This window comes from Aethalodelphis obliquidens, unplaced genomic scaffold (genome assembly GCF_003676395.1).
Source record: "Aethalodelphis obliquidens isolate GAN/ISIS:26980383/991018 unplaced genomic scaffold, ASM367639v1 scaffold16, whole genome shotgun sequence".
NCBI classification, from domain to species: domain Eukaryota; kingdom Metazoa; phylum Chordata; class Mammalia; order Artiodactyla; family Delphinidae; genus Aethalodelphis; species Aethalodelphis obliquidens.
The window spans coordinates 30,574,587-30,593,582 of NW_020837960.1; the positions used below are offsets into that span (position 1 = coordinate 30,574,587).

General features: G+C 45.5%; 1 protein-coding gene across 2 annotated transcripts in view; it reads right to left on the reverse strand.

Annotated features, from left to right (window-relative positions):
* ATP8A2 (ATPase phospholipid transporting 8A2) overlaps positions 1-18,996 on the reverse strand; it is a 447,814-nt gene that overhangs the window by 140,181 nt on the left and 288,637 nt on the right. The window contains exons 27-29 of one of the 2 annotated variants that reach the window (XM_027116670.1): positions 15,604-15,678; positions 8,700-8,822; positions 6,658-6,736 (exon numbers count right to left, since the gene is read on the reverse strand). In XM_027116670.1, the coding sequence (XP_026972471.1) occupies positions 6,658-6,736; positions 8,700-8,822; positions 15,604-15,678 (277 nt within the window). The remainder of the gene's footprint in view (positions 1-6,657; positions 6,737-8,699; positions 8,823-15,603; positions 15,679-18,996) is intronic. The other variant, XM_027116669.1, reaches the window with a different exon arrangement.

Sequence of the window (18,996 nt, forward strand, 5' to 3'; positions counted from 1 at the left end):
CTTGGGGGACAGTTGTTTGCTCTCCCTAGGAATTAGCCAACCCTGGGAGCACAGTCTCTCCAGGACCATGGGCCCAACTATCAGGGCATCACAAATGCAGAAAATAAGAACATACAGTCAACACACCCACGTACAATGCACTTCTCCGTTTGATCGGTACACGAGGCAGAACTAAGCCTTTACCGGACTACGGCCCTGATATTTGGGGGCTGCTTGTTGTAGCAGCTATTCCCACCTTAATACACCTCGATTCAACTTCCCAATAGAAGCTACGTGGGTGAAATCTGGGAACTCTGACTCACGCTTCTTACAGCATTACATCAAACCCAACTGTTTAAAATATATGTAGCTCAGAGTTTATTAAGAGAGACACTGAAACGTAAGAGACATTTGAGTGCATGAAAGCCACGGCCCTTCTGCCCCATTCTGTGTTTCCAAACAACAGTGCTGTAGGCACATGAGGCGGACTTGACGTTACTAGTTCACCGTGTTTAAGGGTAACCAGAACAGAAGAAGACATTCTGAATTTGGAAACTGGGTTTTGAATGTACTCCAGTGACCGGGTTAGCAACTAGTGATTTAGATTTCTACGCTAGCTATAGTTTCATTTGTATAATTCCAAGAAGCTTCTAGAGTGTTCTGTCCTTCTCGTTTTTAGAGAGCAAGTCCCATTCACTTCATGTATACGCTTCAGGATTCTGTGACTGTTCATACTACCCTGTCCTCTCAGTGGCTTTCCCAGATGCAGAGGCCACGTGGAGTTACTACTCCCCTCTTCTGTCCCACTTAGCATTGAATGCGCGTCCCTGGATCGCCTTCATTTACCTTATATCTTACAATGGGTATACAGTATGGTCACTGACTTTGCAACGGGAAGAAAACACCGGCTCTTGTTTCCCGTACCTTCCTTTAAAATGCTTTAAAATATAGTATTTTATGGGTAAGTTTTGTGACAGAAGAGCAGATTCTCCTACAACCAGGCAGACTAGGGAAGCACTCATGGATACAACATCAGATCCTTCCAGTTCTACCTCCTAAGCCGCCCTCAGATCCATCCTCTTCTCTGACACGGTCACGACACAAGACCACACGACAGCCAACCAGCCGGACGCCGACAATCACCCCGGCCGGTGTGGTCCCATCAAAGTTCATCAGATACGTGGTTCTCTGCTTATAACCCATCAATGGCTCCCAGTAAACTCATACTACAAAAGGCTCGCTTGTCCCGACAGGCTGGAAATGGTCTGACTCCTTGGTCTCCATCCTTTATCGTCCCTTGCTCCCCAATCCTCCAGCCACAGGGGTCTTCTCTGACTAGGAGTCACACCCTCTCACCCCATGCTCTTTCCCGTAACCTGAAACCCCTCCCCCCTCCTCTTTTCCGAGCTTGTTCCTGTTCATCCTTCAACTATGCTGTCACATCCTCTGGGGGGCAATCCTTAAAGCTGGAACCAGGTTAGTGGTCCTTGGTATGCACTCCATTTGACCTTGGCTGTCCTCTCGCTACACTTTTTGTTCAGTCCTGCCTTGTCCAGTGTAAGCTCCCCGAGGGCAGGGAACTTGCCTGTTATGTGCGCTACCATCTACCAATACTGACCTGCACAGAGCACACACTCACTTATCTTTTCTTTTTCAATGAATGAGTCATTGATTTTAAGAAGTTGCAATCTCGGGGAACAACGGCAGTCATGCCCCAACTCAGCTGAACGTGAAACTGACATGCTATAAAATAACCAAGTTTACAGTAACAGGCGTAGGTCATAAATAATTCAAGCTTAAATGACCCAATGATGGCACAGGCAGAGAGAAGTGCCCTACATCTCATTTTATGCATGTGCACTATTATTTGTTTATAAAACATGCCTCGTCTTACAGTAGCACATTTACCAAAAAGTATAAAATAGCCTTCTCCAAGAATGTTCAGAGACCCTGTTGCTTAATTAGTGCCAATAATTATCCACATGGTATTGCAAAGTATCCACAGGGTATTTCTTCTTCTAGAAAGAGGAGGGAATGGTTTCCAGAGTGTGCACTGTGAGGAGTCAAGAACAATTCTTTTTCGGGAATTTTTCTCTGCTGGTAAGTATATTCCCATCACCTCCCTCTTAAATTTCATCAAGAAAAATCTGAAAATTTCCTTTTTTTAAATCAAAACGGATTTTACGTCCTTTTGCCAATAACCACATTCCACTTCAAGGACGGTTGCTCAAATATGCAGACTGGATACACCCATGGAAAGCCCGAGTGTGGCCTGACACCGAGGTCTGGATGAATTTCGGTCCCTGCAAAGGTGATGTCTCTGGTTTTAACCTAAAATCATGTTTCAGATCAAAGGGTGGGAGCTACAGGCCAGCCGTGGCCGTGAGCGTAAGGTTGTGATGGTTGGAAGAAATCTGATTTACGGAATTGCTGGAGTGGAAAAATGTATTTGGAAGCTTGAAATGAATCGTCACCAACTCCACCAGCCAAGGAACGCTTTGAAAATTCTATCCAAAACCACGCAAAAATAAACAAGGCAAAATTCTTGGAAGCTTCCTAAGGAATGAACAACAGGCTCACACCTTCTTAGAAACGTTTCTTCCCAACAATGATGCTGGGAAGTGACCAGCACTGCATGTACCTAAGCCTGTCTCCATGGAGACCGGAGAGAATTTCCCGGTAAAATCCACCATCTTCGCGACACAGTCCACAGAGCATGAAACAATGGAACAAAGCTACTCTGCAGCCCTCAGCCCCTGGTCAAGCAAAGCCCCTCAGGGCTCAGAGTGTGGCACGTGTCTGATGGACAATTTCCAGCAGGACTTGACGCTGGAGTGGGGCCCAAAGGCACTGTTCTGTGAGATCAGGGTCCCCATACTCTGAAAGTGCCCCAGTTTGTCTCAAACTGCTGTCACGCTTCTTTGGGAGAAGGGTGACTGCATCCTTCTACGGGGCGATTCAAAGTGTAACAGGAGCGCATTTATATTGAGGACAATCAGCACGTAAGTAATCGGATCAGCTGCCGTATCCCGGCTCTCCTCAAACTTGCAAGCTTCCTTGATTTTCACCTCTGACTTCCGTCTGCCCCCCCCCTCCCCGAAGAAACAAACACACAAAACCCACGCTCTTGCCAGACCTTATGTATTTCTCCACACGGCTGTCTTATCTTCCTCAGAGGCAAGTCCCATGGTGTAACCCTCCTACCTTAAACCCTTCACTAAAAGAAGTCCCCATGTGGGTTTCGGTGATCTGTCACCTAACACCCAGAATGCTCGACTAGGGACGCTGCTGCAGACCCAGAGCGGATGCTGGAAATGTGTGCAGACGTGTTCTGATTCACAGTTGCACAAGGATGGGAAAAAGGGTGACTGACGGTGGGCGGGTTCACCGACCAGGGCCAGGGATGCTCAGTGTCTGGAAACGCCCACCAGAGGCTGAGCGAGGTCCCGAGTCCCACCCCCCGACCCCCACCCCACTGGGAGCCACTGCCCACGGGCTCTCCCAGCTCCTCGGCAGCACCAGCCCTGTGTGCTCGTGGCCCCAGCCAGGAACGCTGCTTCTCCCCGCCTTTACGCATACCTCCCGGCCCTCCAGGATCATCCCCTATTCATCTTTTAAGAACTCAAGTGTCACTTCCTTGGAGAAGATGCTTCCTTGACCCGCTAGGCTAGGCTGTGTCCCGGTATTACCAGCTCCCCCTGCAGCCTGTAGGACGCAGCACGCTGGCCATGAAGCAATTATGTGTGTGATTCCTGATGGCCAGCTCTGACCTTATGGAAGCCCCCGGAGACCAAGACATGCTCTTATGTCCACCGCATCCTCGGCGCCTGGCACGTCATAGGTCTGCAGTAATTTTGCTGATCAAGTTCTTCTCTAAACATGCTCCCTCCTCTCTAGACACATTCCCAGTCCCTGGGTCTGACCCTCCTTGGGCTCCCCTGGATCAGGAAACCTAACTAGGATTCTTGCCACCAGCTCGCCTTCTACCATTCACCTTAACGAGATACGATGGATTCATTTTCCCCAAATTGCTCTGATCACAATACTTGCCTTGATCTAAACTCTACTGACTGTTCACTGCCTCCAAAGCAAGTCCCGATTTCTCAGCATCGCATTCCAAGCCCTCGGCAATCCAGCTTTCACCTGCCTTCTCCCACTTTGCCCTGCCTCCCACCCTGGAAGGGATGACCTTTTCAAGCTCTCCACATCTGTCTAGAACCGCTCTCCTTCGTTTGCCTCTTCCTCTAACCCTCCACATCCCCCTTTGCCTGGACTTTCAGGCTAAGGCTACACATCATCTCCTCGAACGAGCCATGAATCATCCCACCTGGAAGGCGTCTCTCTCAGCCCTCTACAGTCCGAGAGCACTTTACCTGTATTTTGCTTGAGAATGATTTTCCACCTTGCGAGAGAACTACCTGCTAACTTACCAGACTGCAAACTCCTTGAAGGGTGAGACCCGCATTGACTCATTTACCCACCACCCTCAGAATCTACCACAGTGTCTCAGACATAAGGATCACATGAATGAACAGCGCTAAGGAACAATGATCATTTCGCTGTCTATTAATAGTGAGAATTTAGAAATTCATCCTAACATAGTCATTCCATTGGTTAGAGGACATCAACTAGTGACCAAGAACACCAACCGGCCTCCGGTTGTTCTTTGCTAAATACGCTTAATGTTTGCTATTTATTTCACCTTCAACAGTTTCCCTCAAAAGGTTACTGTTGGGCTTCCCTGGTGGCGCAGTGGTTGAGAGTCCGCCTGCCGATGCAGGGGACACAGGTTCGTGCCCCGGTCCGGGAAGATCCCACATGCCGCGGAGCGGCTGGGCCCGTGAGCCATGGCCGCTGAGCCTGTGCTCCGCAACGGGAGAGGCCACGGCAGTGAGAGGCCCGCGTACCGCAAAAAAAAAAAAAAAAAAAAAGGTTACTGTTTACAACACAACCAAAAGAAAACCTCTGTGCTGAAGGCATATGATGAAATAATGATGGTGATGATGATTTTAAAGATGGGGAAAAAAATCATTCTTTCGGCTGCTTGGCCAATTGCTAATCTGAGGGAAGCAGGTAAGGGTGATAGAAACCGACTTGAAATTCACCTGGTGATATCTCTTAGGTAAATTAGTAACCGTTTGGAGTCTATCCCCTTTCAAATACAGACCATGTTAGGAGAACGAATGGATTTACAGGATGGAATCTAGGTGAACAATAATGATCCCAACATAAACTACAAACCACAATCTCAAAGCACATATTCATGACTCGGGATCAGAAACCATCGTCTTTGCTGAAAACAGGCCCTGCTCGCTCCTTCTGAAGCAGGCGAGTAAATGACCATCGCGCCAAACTTCTGTGAGTCCAAAGGCAAGCACCGCACGTTTAGGGACAAAGTCTATGCCGAGATAAGAGGGTGGGGGGCCTGTCTCTTCCTAAGGACGAAAGGTTGGGCTCCTGGCCGAGAGAACACCTGCCAAACCTGTTCTTGTGCTCACGAGACACACAAGACACACTACCTCCCATCCCCAGCCCAGCCTGATACAATGACGGCTGCTTTATCACCAGACTGTCAGAGCTTCTAAAACAAACCACAGTCAACACTCTTATATTTGTGAGCCCTTACTCACAAAACCATTTCAAAAGAAATTAAATCTACTATTTGTGAAGATGAACCACAGGAAAGCTTTATCATTCAAAGAGAACGATTCCACTAGAATGCCCCTTTGGGGGTGGGGCCGGAAGCAGAAAATTGTATTTTCTGATTTAGAGACTTAGGGACCCTTGAAGGAAAAGGGCATCGGATGAAACTGAGAGAAAAGGTCACAGGGTATATAACACACTTGTTGGGCATGCATTTGACAGGTTAAAGCACATCAGTAAGGATGAATCATGTCCATCTGAAACACAGAAAAACACTGACAGAAACAAAGAAGCTTGGAAACTTCCTATTTGTTGGTTCTCTATACAGTGAAAGGCCTTGTCTAGTCAACATTTGGAGTGATTTTCCCCAGGGGTATTATTATGATTTGAGGGGTAAAAAGTAGCATTCTTGTGACACATTTTCACTTTTTGAGACTAAAAGGTATGTCTCTTTAAGAGGTCACATTGTGGATGTATTAAGAAGTATGAACAAATACACCCCTCCTTCAGCTTAGGGAAGACTGAAACCAACAGGGAGAATCAGTCCTCCAGCAAGCTTTAAACGTTTGCTTGAAAAGCGTACGTCAAGGAAAGGAGACTTTCGGAAAACTGGGCATAAGATAAAACTCTCACGAGATTTGAGTTATTTGGCATAGAGGTACGTCAGGCTTGGAAAACGAAAGCCCAAGTACTTCACAGAAAATTTCAAATTGGTGCACAAGAGGCATCGATGTTTCATTATAGGACAGTGCTTTTCTTCAAGATCCTTGACTCAAATGGTTATTAAAAATAAAGTTTAGAATTCCTAGTATTTAAACTCTCCAGGCAACTGGAAAGAAAATGGGTTCTCCGAGCCAGAATGGGTGAAACCCACAAGCTAGTAATAAGCCCATCAGATGTTTCCTATGTTTTTCTTTTGAAATTTGTTCCTGTGATCTCTGGGTCTGCAGAACTGGGGAAGAAAATTGTGAACAACTGGCGCTGAGGGGCTGCAAAGCTACCTGCTGAGAGTTGGATCTCGAAGCCATTACCTACCGTGCTCCAGCGCTTTCATGGGAAACCAGAAGAGGATGAGGGAGTGGACCAAGGCGTTGATGCAGTGACCCCAGAAAACCTAAGGGAAAACAAACCAGGGGAGTCAGGAGCTGCCCACACTCTTGAACTCTGTGTAGCTCAACAAGCCCCTCATCGTCAGGGATGCTGGCTGCGATGCCCAGCTCCAGAAGGCGAAAAAAACCCCAATTTTTTACATACAGATGACTGGGCTATCTCCAGATGATATTACTCTAGTACAAAGACCTAAAGAGATATTCCCGTATAAACAGGACAACATACAATCTATCCACATCCAAAAAATAAATGACGATGCATTTCCTTTAGAACGGAAAGAAAGACCACATTTTACAGTCATCCAGAGAAAGGGTATTGGGTCAAACTGTTAATTAAGAGACTGAAGCCATACTTCTGAAAGCATGAAAAACATTTAAAATGTAAATTCCTACACAGCATGCTCACTCTTTCGTTTCACCCCTTAAAATCCCTCCCATACAGTTTTTCTGTTTTTAGGATTTAGATGAATATCATACACGTTTAAAAATTCTCCTTAACACCTGAAAGGTCAAACAAAAGAACACGAAGTTTAGTTTCTTCTAACTTATAGTTTCATAAATGCATTTCATTCATCTTTTTAACTCTGAGATGACAGAATTACTAAAGCCAGATTGAATTGATTTAAAAATCTACAAATTGTTCTGGGAATTGTCATATATATATAGTTGGATCTTAAGTAGTGATGGGACAACAGAAAATAATGAGAAATTGTAAGACAGTGGGATTTTCCTATTTTAAATGCTCATTTTTTTCCTATCTTCTCCCTGCTCTCTGTATGCCCCCTGTCCCCCCACCCCCAGATCTTCAAAATGCTTGCAGGTCAGCCTCCAAGCATCCTCAGTTCGGCTCCCTTTCCAATGGGTCCCCCCCCCACCTCTCTCCTTACGTGGCCTTTGAATTCAAACTCTGTTGTAACGATTTATGTGAACGATGTGGAATAAACAGGCCATATTTCCCACTGACAGAGCCACGGTGAACAAGGACCGATATAATTAGTCAGCCCCGTCTCCTTGTGCATGGAACACACTAGAACCAGCAGTATCCCCTTGTGTTTTTTCCAGATGTGGACATGCCTGTTACACTTTCCCAAACAGGAGGCAGCCCTGAAGGAAGACAAGCATGACACCTGGCTCAAAACGAAGCCTTCAGAGACTGCTCTCTACCGAGGACGCCCGTGGCATCCTCCCTAAAGCCTTGGTTGGTGTCCACGCAGGCTAATCACACACAACCGGCACATGGTGTCTTAACTGAGCTGGGCATCGAGCCTCTGTTCCAGCCTCCAACTCCCCTCCTGCACAAACACTGGAGACGGAAACACGGCGATGCAGGCACGTGGGCATCTTTGCCTCCCAACCCAGCCAGGTACCTACTTCCCCTTCCAGCCGGGGGCCCTCACCTCTGCCCTCCTAGCTGTGGCCGGCGGGTCAGTGACACACCAGACTCCTTAGCCGCTCCTGATGGCGGGACCCCTGTAACACCTAAGCCAGGCTCATCTCAGGAGTGCCTACTCCATGTCTGTCTAGACGTTTTCTCTTTCCTGGTCCACCAGACTGAAAATAATACCCACGCCTGACTCGATTCCTGTGTTCACCTCTGGCCAACTTTCCTCACTGGCTAAAGGGACATTTTCCTGTCCCTGAGAACCAGGCAGTGACGGAGGGAGGGCCGTGCCAGGCGACAGGGCTCTATGGGGTGGGGGATGATTGGATCCTACAGGTCCTGGGGCGTGCGGGCCGCTGGCCACATGGTCATGGGGGGCCCACATAGGGAAGAAGAAGGCGTTACTGAACAGGAAGGGACGGACGCTTCCTTCCCGATGTGGCAGCTTGAATTCACCGTGCTTGAGATACCGGGAGAGACCCGGGGCCTCACCTCCCTTCAGACGCCCCCTCTGAGCAGGTACCAGCGCTGAGGGACAGGACACAGCACCTGTGCCTTCCGAGGGGCCCTGTGCATGCGTGGCTTACCTTGGTGTTGAAGCCCTCGGCGTTCTGGGTGATCTTGTAGAGTTGCGGGAACCTCAGCATGCTCTCCTGGCTACAGGACCTCTCGAAGATGCCCAGAGTGAAGGGGGGCAGCGCCGTGAAAATCTGCGTAGACAACAGTGCGCCATCACCAGAGGCCCTTCCTTCCCACGGTTCCGGTGGTTCAGGTCTACGCGATGATGACTTAACTCTCGACTGAGTCCAAACCTGAGGTTCAGTGATTCACGACTCCCCGGACACCCTCCCGACAAACAAACGAAAGACCATTTTAAACTGTTGCCTAATCAGCATCAAATGAATATACTGAACGCTAAAAACGACACCCTAAGTATCTGATTAGCCAAGAAGTCTGTTCCAGGAACAACTGCCCTCCTCTGTAGACGAGCTGTGACTTAGAATCCTACCGTGGTGAGCTCTGTGCAGCGTGGCAGTGTTTTCCTGTGAGTGCTGAGGTCCCATGTGCAACTTTCCATCCTGATTTCACACTCACATTTCAGGAAGCACTATGTACTTCACCCACTTATTCATTCGATGGACTTTTAAGGGGAATGCATGATGGGCCAGGTATTATGATAATCCCCAGGGAAAGAGAGATTTAGAAGCAGGAGGAGGAAGAGGCAAGGAAGCAGGTCCCTGACTGCTAGGAACTCCGTCTGCTGCAGAGCTGGGGACGGGGCAGCTGGCAACAGGCATAGAACAAACTTAAAACACAGCACTCTGCAAAATCACTCCTGGGGGAGAGGAGAAGGGGAGTCAAGGAAGGATGCTTGGAGTAAACAGCTTCTGCCCTGTAAGGTACTGGACCTGCAGGATTTGGTGGGAGGGATGCAGAGGGAAGCACCCCCATGAAAGGAGCACCCGCCACAAAGCTCTGGGGCACAAACACGGATAGCACGTTTGTGGGGAAGCTCTAGGACGTTCAGGACGGCGGTTAGCTAGGGACACGGCACAAGACAAGGCTGGGATGGAGACAGAATGACCTCCCAGGATGACGAGCTCTTGGGCAGAGGGTACTTCCCTTTTTTGAAAAAAATCAATTTATTTATTTATTTTTGGCTGCATTGGGTCTTCATTGCTGTGTGCAGGCTTTCTCTAGTTGTGACGAGCGGGGGCTACTCTTTGTTGCGGTGTGTGGGCTTCTCATTGCAGTGGCTTCACTTGTTGCGGAGCACGGGCTCTACACATGCAGGCTTCAATAGTTGCAGCACATGGGCTCAGTAGTTGTGGCACGTGGGCTCAGCAGTTGTGGCTCGCGGGTTCTAGAGCACAGGCTCAGTAGTTGTGGCACGTGGGCTCAGCAGTTGTGGCTCACAGGCTCCAGAGTGCAGGCTCAGTAGTTGTGGTGCACGGGCTTCGTTGCTCCGCGGCATGTGGGATCTTCCCAGACCAGGGCTCGAACCCATGTCCCCTGCATTGGCAGGCGGATTCTTAACCACCGCACCACCAGGGAAGTCCCTTGGACGGTGCTTCCTAAGACTGTTACCTTTACCTGTCCTCTATAGCGTGTGACATAGCTGAAGAAGAGGGTTGGTACGAGCACGTCATCCAGCCCAGGCGGTGCGGCAGACCCGAGGACCACCTTCTCCTTGGGTGTGTGCACGGGTCGCTCCCTACTCTGCATCAGCATCAAGCAAATCTGTACCCACGAGCCCAGCGAGCTCTCAGGGCCGTGGGAACTGGATGTGCGTCTCTACGAGAGTTCTGATTGCACGCCAGTTCCCGGGAGCCTGAACATCTGACCAGAGGAGTCAGCCTTTTCCAAGTCTGTTGGGATAAAGCAACTAGAGCTGCGGTGGGGTGAGGCCCATAAAACTCACCAGCAGCTCCATCTTCACCCGGGAGCGTAGAGGAAAACAGCCCTGGGCTGTCAATGTTCTACAGATTTCAGGGAGAACAAGATCCAGAGCGGTGGCATTCACATCTCACAATAACAAACGCTAGAGCAGAGCACCCCACAGCATCTCAAAAGCTCTGCACACTCAGTATATAAACTCGCCCTCACCGTTTGGTTAAAGAAGCTATCTGCGTACTCTTTACACAGCCAGCTTTATTTTTTCTTTTCCTTTTTTCACTTACTTCCTCCTTCCTCCCACTTCAAATCCTCTCCCCCATCACATCCCCAGGTTAACAACCTACCAGATTTCTCACCCAGCTTGTAGCATACCCCGTCCCCCTCTACACACACACTGCTCGGGATCATTATTTGTTTTACAGAAGCAAGACATCAAACACATTTTCTTCATCTTATTTTTCTCATTAAACAATACACCACGGGAAGTCCCCAAGTACCCTGGGTTTGACCCCGAAGCAGCCTTTTTCGTGCTCACATAATATTTCACAGTGTGGATGGATCATAGTTTTTCAACCATCACCTATGGACAGGCATTCATGTTATTTCTAGTTCTTCACTGCCACAAACATCATGTAATAAACACCTAGAACACATTGTAACATCTATCCTTTATCTTTTATTTCTATGCGAAAAGTTCCCAAAAGCAGGTCTGTAAGGGCAAAAAAATCCATGTATTTTAAACTTTAGAGGATGCTCCTTGCTGCTTTCAGAAAAGGTTCCCATTGTTTATCTCTCCCTTCAGAAAGGACAGCAATCTTCTCCCTGCTTCCCTGTCAGCAATGCTTGTTATATTCTATTTAATACTCTCCAGCTTGAAAAATTAGTATCCACCTAAGGTTTGACTCTTACTTTGAAAAAATGTTCATTTCCCTGGACCACCAACTTTAGCGCTAAGTTCCCTGACTTATTTGTCCAGTTCTCTGTCAGTATCACATTGACGTGGTTATGGTAGCTTTATAGTATAGTCAGATGTTCAGATAAGTCTACCTTTCTGATTGGTCTTTTTTGAACATGCTTTGCATATTTATTCTTAGATGCTTGTTAATTCCATTCATACCTTACTATCATTTTACGCAATTCCCTTCTCCCCCCACCCCCGAAACAATCATCCGCTGGGATTCTATATGGAATCACATAAATTTATATACTAATTTTGGAAGGGTTGATACTAAGTTTTTTATGATACTAAGTCTTCCCATACAAGGAAATAGTATGACTTTCCATTTGGTTAAATCTTGTTGCATATACTTAGGTAAGATTTGGGGTGTTTTTCATGGAAGTACTATAAAAATTGTTCCTATGAAATGTATAATTCTAATTGCTATTTTGAAAGGAATTACTATTCTCCTTGCATTTCTAAGCGCTCATTGTTAGAATTAAAAAAAAAAAAGCTAGTGATTGCCAGGACAGAAGACAACTATGGGTTCTTATATATTTATTATGAATCTGGCCACCTTATCAAATTTTCTTATAATCCTAGTATTTCTTTACTGGTATGTTTTGGGTTTTTTAGATGTACAGTCATATATGAACATATTTAACATGGCCATTTTTGGTGCATATATTTGTATAAGCACAGAAATATTTTACTTTTTCCTAGTATTTGTAATAGTTATTTAATTTTCTTGGTAGTTGCTGAAAATTCCAAAACAATGCTGAATTATATAGTGATGGCAGGAATCCCTGACTAATTTCTTATTTAAAATGAAATCATTTTAGAATTTTACCATTTATGGCAATATGCTGGTTTTTTTAATAAACAGCCTGCATTATAGTTAATTGACTTATTTCTTTCCTATATTATTTAGGGTCCTTATTTTGGAACGGGCAGCTGAATTGACTCAAAGACTTTTGCACCATCTACGGATGGGATCACATTTTCCTTTTTTCGGCTGATACAGTGATACTTAGAAACATTTAAAAGTTTTGAGCTTCCTATATTCCTGAAATAAATCCTTTGTCAAATATTTTATTCTTTTGATTCATCGTTGAATTCTATTTGCTGATACCTTATTTACAATTTTTATATTTATGTTTATAAGACTGGCTCAGTTTTCTTCAAATTCTGCTGGCTTGAAAATTAAGGAGGAGATATTTTCTGAAACAGTGCTCAAAAGAGTTATCTCTTCACTAAAAAGTGGATAACATGTAGCTAAAATCCATCTGATCATGGTAGCTTTTGTCACCGGTAGCCTCTTCAGTCTCATTCTACTCATAACCTAAAATGATGTAGAAATTGGACTATGGATATAATGAGCATCTAATAGGATGGCATTGATTCACAACCTTGGGAGATGGAGGAGTTTCAATGCTATGTAATCTGCTCTGAGAATGAGACTGAGAAACGATGACTTTCTACTTTAGCTGGCTTGGGGAATCAAACATGAAGGGTTAAGTACCGAAAAGGAAAAAAGCAATACTGCTTGCAGAAAATGGCAAGGGATATAAGTGATTCACTTTGTTATAAAGCAGAAACTAACACACCATTGTAAAGCAATTACACTCTAATAAAGATGTTAAAAAAAAAAAAAGAAAATGGCAAGGGAGACTCCAGCCCAGAAGAGGGGTCAGTAGCAATGTCTCAGATGTCACAAACTGTGGAGGGACCTGGAGTGGAAGCAAAGGCTAAACAGAGGAGTAACAGAGGAATACGGGGTAGTAGGGCTTAGACAGTAGTATTGTATCCGTGTTACACTGTATGATTTTGATCATTATACTGTGGTTATGGAAGAGAATGGTCCAGCTATGCACTACACGATGAACAGTATGGGCATTATGTCTTAACTGACTCCCAACTGGCTCAGAAATATACGTGTTGCAGTGTATGTGCACACGAGCCTACGTACGCACATGTGTGCGTGTCTTGAGAGAGATGCATGTGGTAGGCAAAATGCCAATAATTGATGAGTCTGGGTATACCGTTCTCTGTACTCTTTCTTGCAACTCTTCTCTAAGTTTCTAGTTATTTCAAACAAAAGTTACCAAGACAATTGCTATGGGGGCAGACTTCCAAGTCCTCAGAAGCTTTGGTCCTTCCAGTGATTGACTGTGGAGGCCAATGACCCTCTGACCCTACTGGATCTGACTGTCCCAACTCTGCCACCGCTCCCTGGTGACCGTCTCCCACACTGGTACCGTGGACCCGTGGTCACAGGGCCATTTCACCTGGGAATTCACTTCTCTCCTGCCGTATCGTCCCTCATCTGGAGGATACAAAGGGGATAAAACATATCCCCAACCCTAGGGATCAGAGGTCATCGTGGGTCTTAGACTTTAATGTGGGTAACCACTGCTAGAAAGTTTTATTTAAATTTTTGTTTTGCTTCTCAGTACCTCTGAGAAACTCTTCGTTAAGTTAGGATGATGTTTGGGAAATCTGCATCTTCAGAGAAATCCTGGTGCTTCTCCTGCAAGTGGTCTGGGGACCATATCTTGACCAACATCATCCTATAGCCTATGGGCATCTCATGTGTAATAGCCACTCAATACGAGTTTGTTGGATGAATCTGAACTGCCCAAGACTGCAGGGTGCTAAGGAAAGAACCTAGCACTGCTGCCTGAGCATGAGAAGAGGGCTAAGATCCATTTATCGTGTAACCAGTGACATGTATTTCAGTCCTTAGCACTAAACATAGCCTCCTAGGTCCCAGCCTTCTAGTGACAAGTACGTACGTGGGCCTGGGTTGGCCACTCCCAACACTAAATCACTACGGAGCAGTCAGTATATTTCCCCCTAAACGGTCACATAATTTTAACCTACTCAAGACACTTTTAAGTCCTGCAAAGTTAACCATCTGTCCAAGGGGAGGCCCTGGAGCCCCTTTCCATGTGGTAGGGGGTCAGAGTAGCTTTTCAAGCATAGGTGATACGCGGCCATCAATTCAGCCCTGCTCTCATCACCTGTCAGTTTTGTCTTTGGGGGCATAATTATTAGCAACAAATGTACTAGTGTACTTTGTAGTGAGTAACACACTTACCGTCTTCGGAATGCTGCCTAAACCCAAGATCTGAACTTGGTTCACCAGTATCTTAGTCTACACGTGTGACCCTCTGAACCCGTCGAGCTCTACAGGGCTGAAGCAACGTGCTGTATGCAGCATTTTATACATACCACCTAGCACAGCAGCTACTAAAAAAGGGTGTGTGTGGGGGGGAGGAGTCTGAGAATGGATGATTTGAATAGCCAGCCACGAATGTATATACAAATTGTAAATACTTACAGCACCACGATTTATCTCATTGTATGTCTGGTAACTTCCATCTATGTCTACCTATGCTGGCTGCTTCAGAGTATAAACTCCCCCAGGGCAGAGAATGTCAGAGTTAGGGTCCAAAGCAGTGGTGAAAGTGCAACTCCAGAAATGTGGCGTACTCGGGTCTCTACAGCACCAAGCTATACCCCTTGCCAGTAAAAAAAAGACTGAGTAGCTACACAGTCATCTTAGTCTATAGTTTATATTTATGTCTAGCTTTTGAATTCATTACCATCGAGTAATGAAAACAGAGCTCTAAAATCATGAAAAATACCAAATAAGCTGATTACCATTCACCATGGGAGCTGGAAGTCAGAATTCATTATTTTAGCACTAACTGTGGGAAGAAACATTCTTCCACAAGGACAGATACGCTTTTAAGAAGGACAAAAAGGACACCAGGTTACACGTTGTGTATTCGCATAGGTTTAAGAATTCAGAAATAAAATCACGGAGTGGAATGAGTTTAGACGTAGCTCAGAGATTTTTTTCTTGAGCTAAAAACAGGGAAATGTTGCCCGGGCATTTAGTCAGGAGGTAACAAGGGTCTATTTTCAAGATATATGGGTTAATAATTTCATGGGGTTATTCAAGAATGATCTGCTATGATTGAAACCATGTGTGGAGAGTTTGGGCTTCTGCAGGATGTGGGGCAGCAACAAAGGCCCTAAAGATGTATTTGTGCTGCCTGCCATGGAGGCAGATGAGGGACTTAGATACACTTCCCAGACACAAACAGTTTAGTTCTGCACGCCATCAGAGAGAAGTGGAGAATGCTTACCACGTTGTACAAGCCAATGCACCAACGTTCAAATAAAATCTGCCCAGAAAATCCATTAACGAAGGCGAACCAAAGCTGAAAGAGAAAAAAGTTCATGAAGTTTTGTATCAATATGGACCTAAATGCTTCCATTCACCGAAGGCGTAGTGGGGAATGTGGACCACCAGCTGGACACAGCTGCCGCGAGATAAAGCACCGGAGGATCGCAGCCGCTGCTCTTTCATAAAATACAGATTCCCAGTATCACAAATACCAATATTTTAACGAAAATTTAAGGCGTACATCGACTTTAAGAGGTAGCACGTACATATTTACAGAAAAGCAGTTTATGTTTAATTTACATCTAATATGTTTTGTGTCAACACTTTCTCAATACTGGAAGGGTCTCAACTTCATGTTCTTTCTCCTATAAAGTTGACTCGATAAAGATGATTTATCTTTGTAGGACTTTCAAATAGATAAAAATAAATAAAAAACCACAGAAACTCCTCTGTTGGTCATGTGTGTTCTTAGCTCATAAAATACTGACCCTCCTTAATCAAATGTCCACCACCTCAGCAAAGGGCAACACACAATAATAGGAAAGAAACATGCTCAAATCATCTTTTGGAGTAACATGGGATGTATAAATAAATTAAGTACAGATTATATCTTCAAGTAGGCCATAATTCTAATTGATTAGGCAAGACTGACATAAAAACAACTGCAGAGCAAAGTGCCAGGGACATGAACGACAAAAAAAAAAATTATTGGGATGTCTCTGGTGGTGCAGTAGTTAAGAATCTGCTGTCAATGCAGGGGGACACGGCTTCGAGCCCTGGTCCGGGAAGATCCCACATGCCGCGGAGCAACTAAGCCCGTGCGCCACAACTACTGAGCCCGTGTGCCACAGCTACTGAAGCCCGCGCGCCTAGAGCCTGTGCTCCGCAACAAGAGAAGCCAACACAATGAGAAGCCCGCGCACCGCAACTAGAGAAAGCCCGTGTGCAGCAACGAAGACCCAACACAGCCAAAAATAAATAAATAAAATAAATAAATTTATAAAAGAAAAAAAATTATCTTAGAGAAGGAACCATTACCAGGTATAATTAGGAGAAGATATGGAGGTGGTGAGAGTGAAGCAGAAGATGGGCGAGCCATAAGGAGGCTGAATGGAAACCTGATTTAGAAAAAAGTAAATACAGAAATACGGGATACAAAACGCCGCTGTTTAAAATTCAGCTGCATTTATATGATACAGCAGGATCCTGGTGATGTGGGGTAGTCTTTAATGTACCCCACGCTAATCACAGAATCCACCTTAGTGGTGTAACATCATGACAGACTGAATCCATTACTACAGTGGAAGGACTCTGGCAACGCAGAACAGCCACCCCATAATAATCTGGGTTGAGATTAACTCTGCTACTGACATTTTACTAAGTCAGATTTTTCTAAGTCAGTTTCTTGACTCCCCCAGACTAAGTTTCCTGAGCCAGGAATTGTTCCCAGATTTGCACAACTGTACCCAGTAGGATGCGCGGTACAAACAGGGACTCACTCACCATGTCCCAGTGGGATCGAACGAAATACCTCAATTCAACCGCCAGATAGAGTTTTCTTAGCACAGCTTTTCATCATCTCGCTCCCTCATTCAAAGGACTACCAGGGATCCCTCCGAAATCTAGGATAAGCTTGCTGACCTTCAAAAACCCTTCCTCACTCCTATGTACTCCTCATTTCAACTACCTCCCCAGAGGTCCCCATGAGGCCTGGCTATTCTCAGTGAAGAAATATTGGTGGAGAACTAAGAATCAGAAGTTTGTGCTCTGCTCTGCACTCAGAATGCTGTCACCACACCTATTCAAATATTAGCCATCCCCCAAACAACAATTTTATTTGCACGGCCTCCCTATCACATGAGGTCTCGGCAATCAGTACTCCAACCAAACTTTTAGTGCAATGAGAGTCCAGGTCCACACCTGATTCAAGCATACTGATAAAGTGCTTCAAGGGTCTTAACCTAATTTTCCCAAGATTGTGTTATACTTTTCTATTCAAACAATACACAGAACATTGATAAATATCTACTGAACACAACTATCTTATTGCTTAATTCAGTTAATGCAGTGCCTTTTGCTGAAGGTAGAGTAGTACTATTTTTACTGTCCTCCCCTCCCTAATATCAATAGAAAGCAGGAAAACAATTGAAAATAGAAAAGTTATTTTCAAGGAAATTATGAGATAGCCTTAATTAAAACTACAAATGACATAGAATAGAGGCTGAAAAATATGATGAAGTAGGATCAAATCAAGGGAGGATGTCAATAGAAGACAAAACCTTCCGAGGGAAAAGGTTTCCAACAAAGAGGTGGAACAACCCCAGAAAGAGCTGAATCAGCGCTTATTCAGAGGGTGAGATACAGAGGCAGGTATGAGTCATGGCTGAGGTCCCTGGTCCAGTTCAACACAGCAGGCAAACCGCGGTTCAAGGGCAATGCGCACACAAATGCCTTTTCCCCCCAGAGGTGACTGAGGAGAATGGCAGGGCGCGGGACCGAGCAAAGAGAGCAATCAACTCAGCTGATACCAATCGAGGCAAAGTGAAAAGAAAGAAATGCAACTTCACCTAACAGGAAACCTGTGATGCACAGAAGTTCCCTGTGAGGCATGCTGAGGAGAAGAAATGGTGGCGAGGGAGGTGGTCATTACTACAGAGTGACAGGTGACCAGTGCGGAAGAGACAGACACTGATGAGAAAGCGTTCTGAAAAAACTGTGAAGCCCCCTCCCCTAGACATCATCAAAAAATAACAAAGAAAAAGTACAAACAGAAGAATATGACATATAAATAAATGATAATAATACGAAACAATCTCCACAGAAAGAACCAGGTCAAAGCACAGAAAAATATTTTGAATGCTCCTGACGAGGTGAAAAGAGCTAAAGAACATGTGGTCTTTCACTGAAACAAGAGCTAAAATGAGATGTGTAAGATATCAAAGAAGGAAACAGATAAGGAAAGGTCGATGTGACAGATTAAGACCATGGAAATAAAACCCAGAATGGACACTGCTGAAAGCAGTCAGGGTAGGGTAGGGCAGGCTCGAGAAAACTGAGCAATGAACGAAAGTTAACATTGAATTTAAGAGAAACTGCCTGCCTTCCAAAGATAACAACAAAAACCCCAAAAGGTGTACCTTAAAAAAAAACAAACAAAGGGGAGGGCTTCCCTGGTGGCACAGTGGTTGGGAGTCCGCCTGCCAATGCAGGGGACATGGGTTCGAGCCCTGGTCCGGGAGGACCCCACACGCCACAGAGCAGCTAAGCCCATGCGCCACAGCTGCTGAGCCCGCACTCTGGAGTCCGTGAGCCACAACTACTGAGCTCGCGCACCTAGAGACAGTGCTCTGCA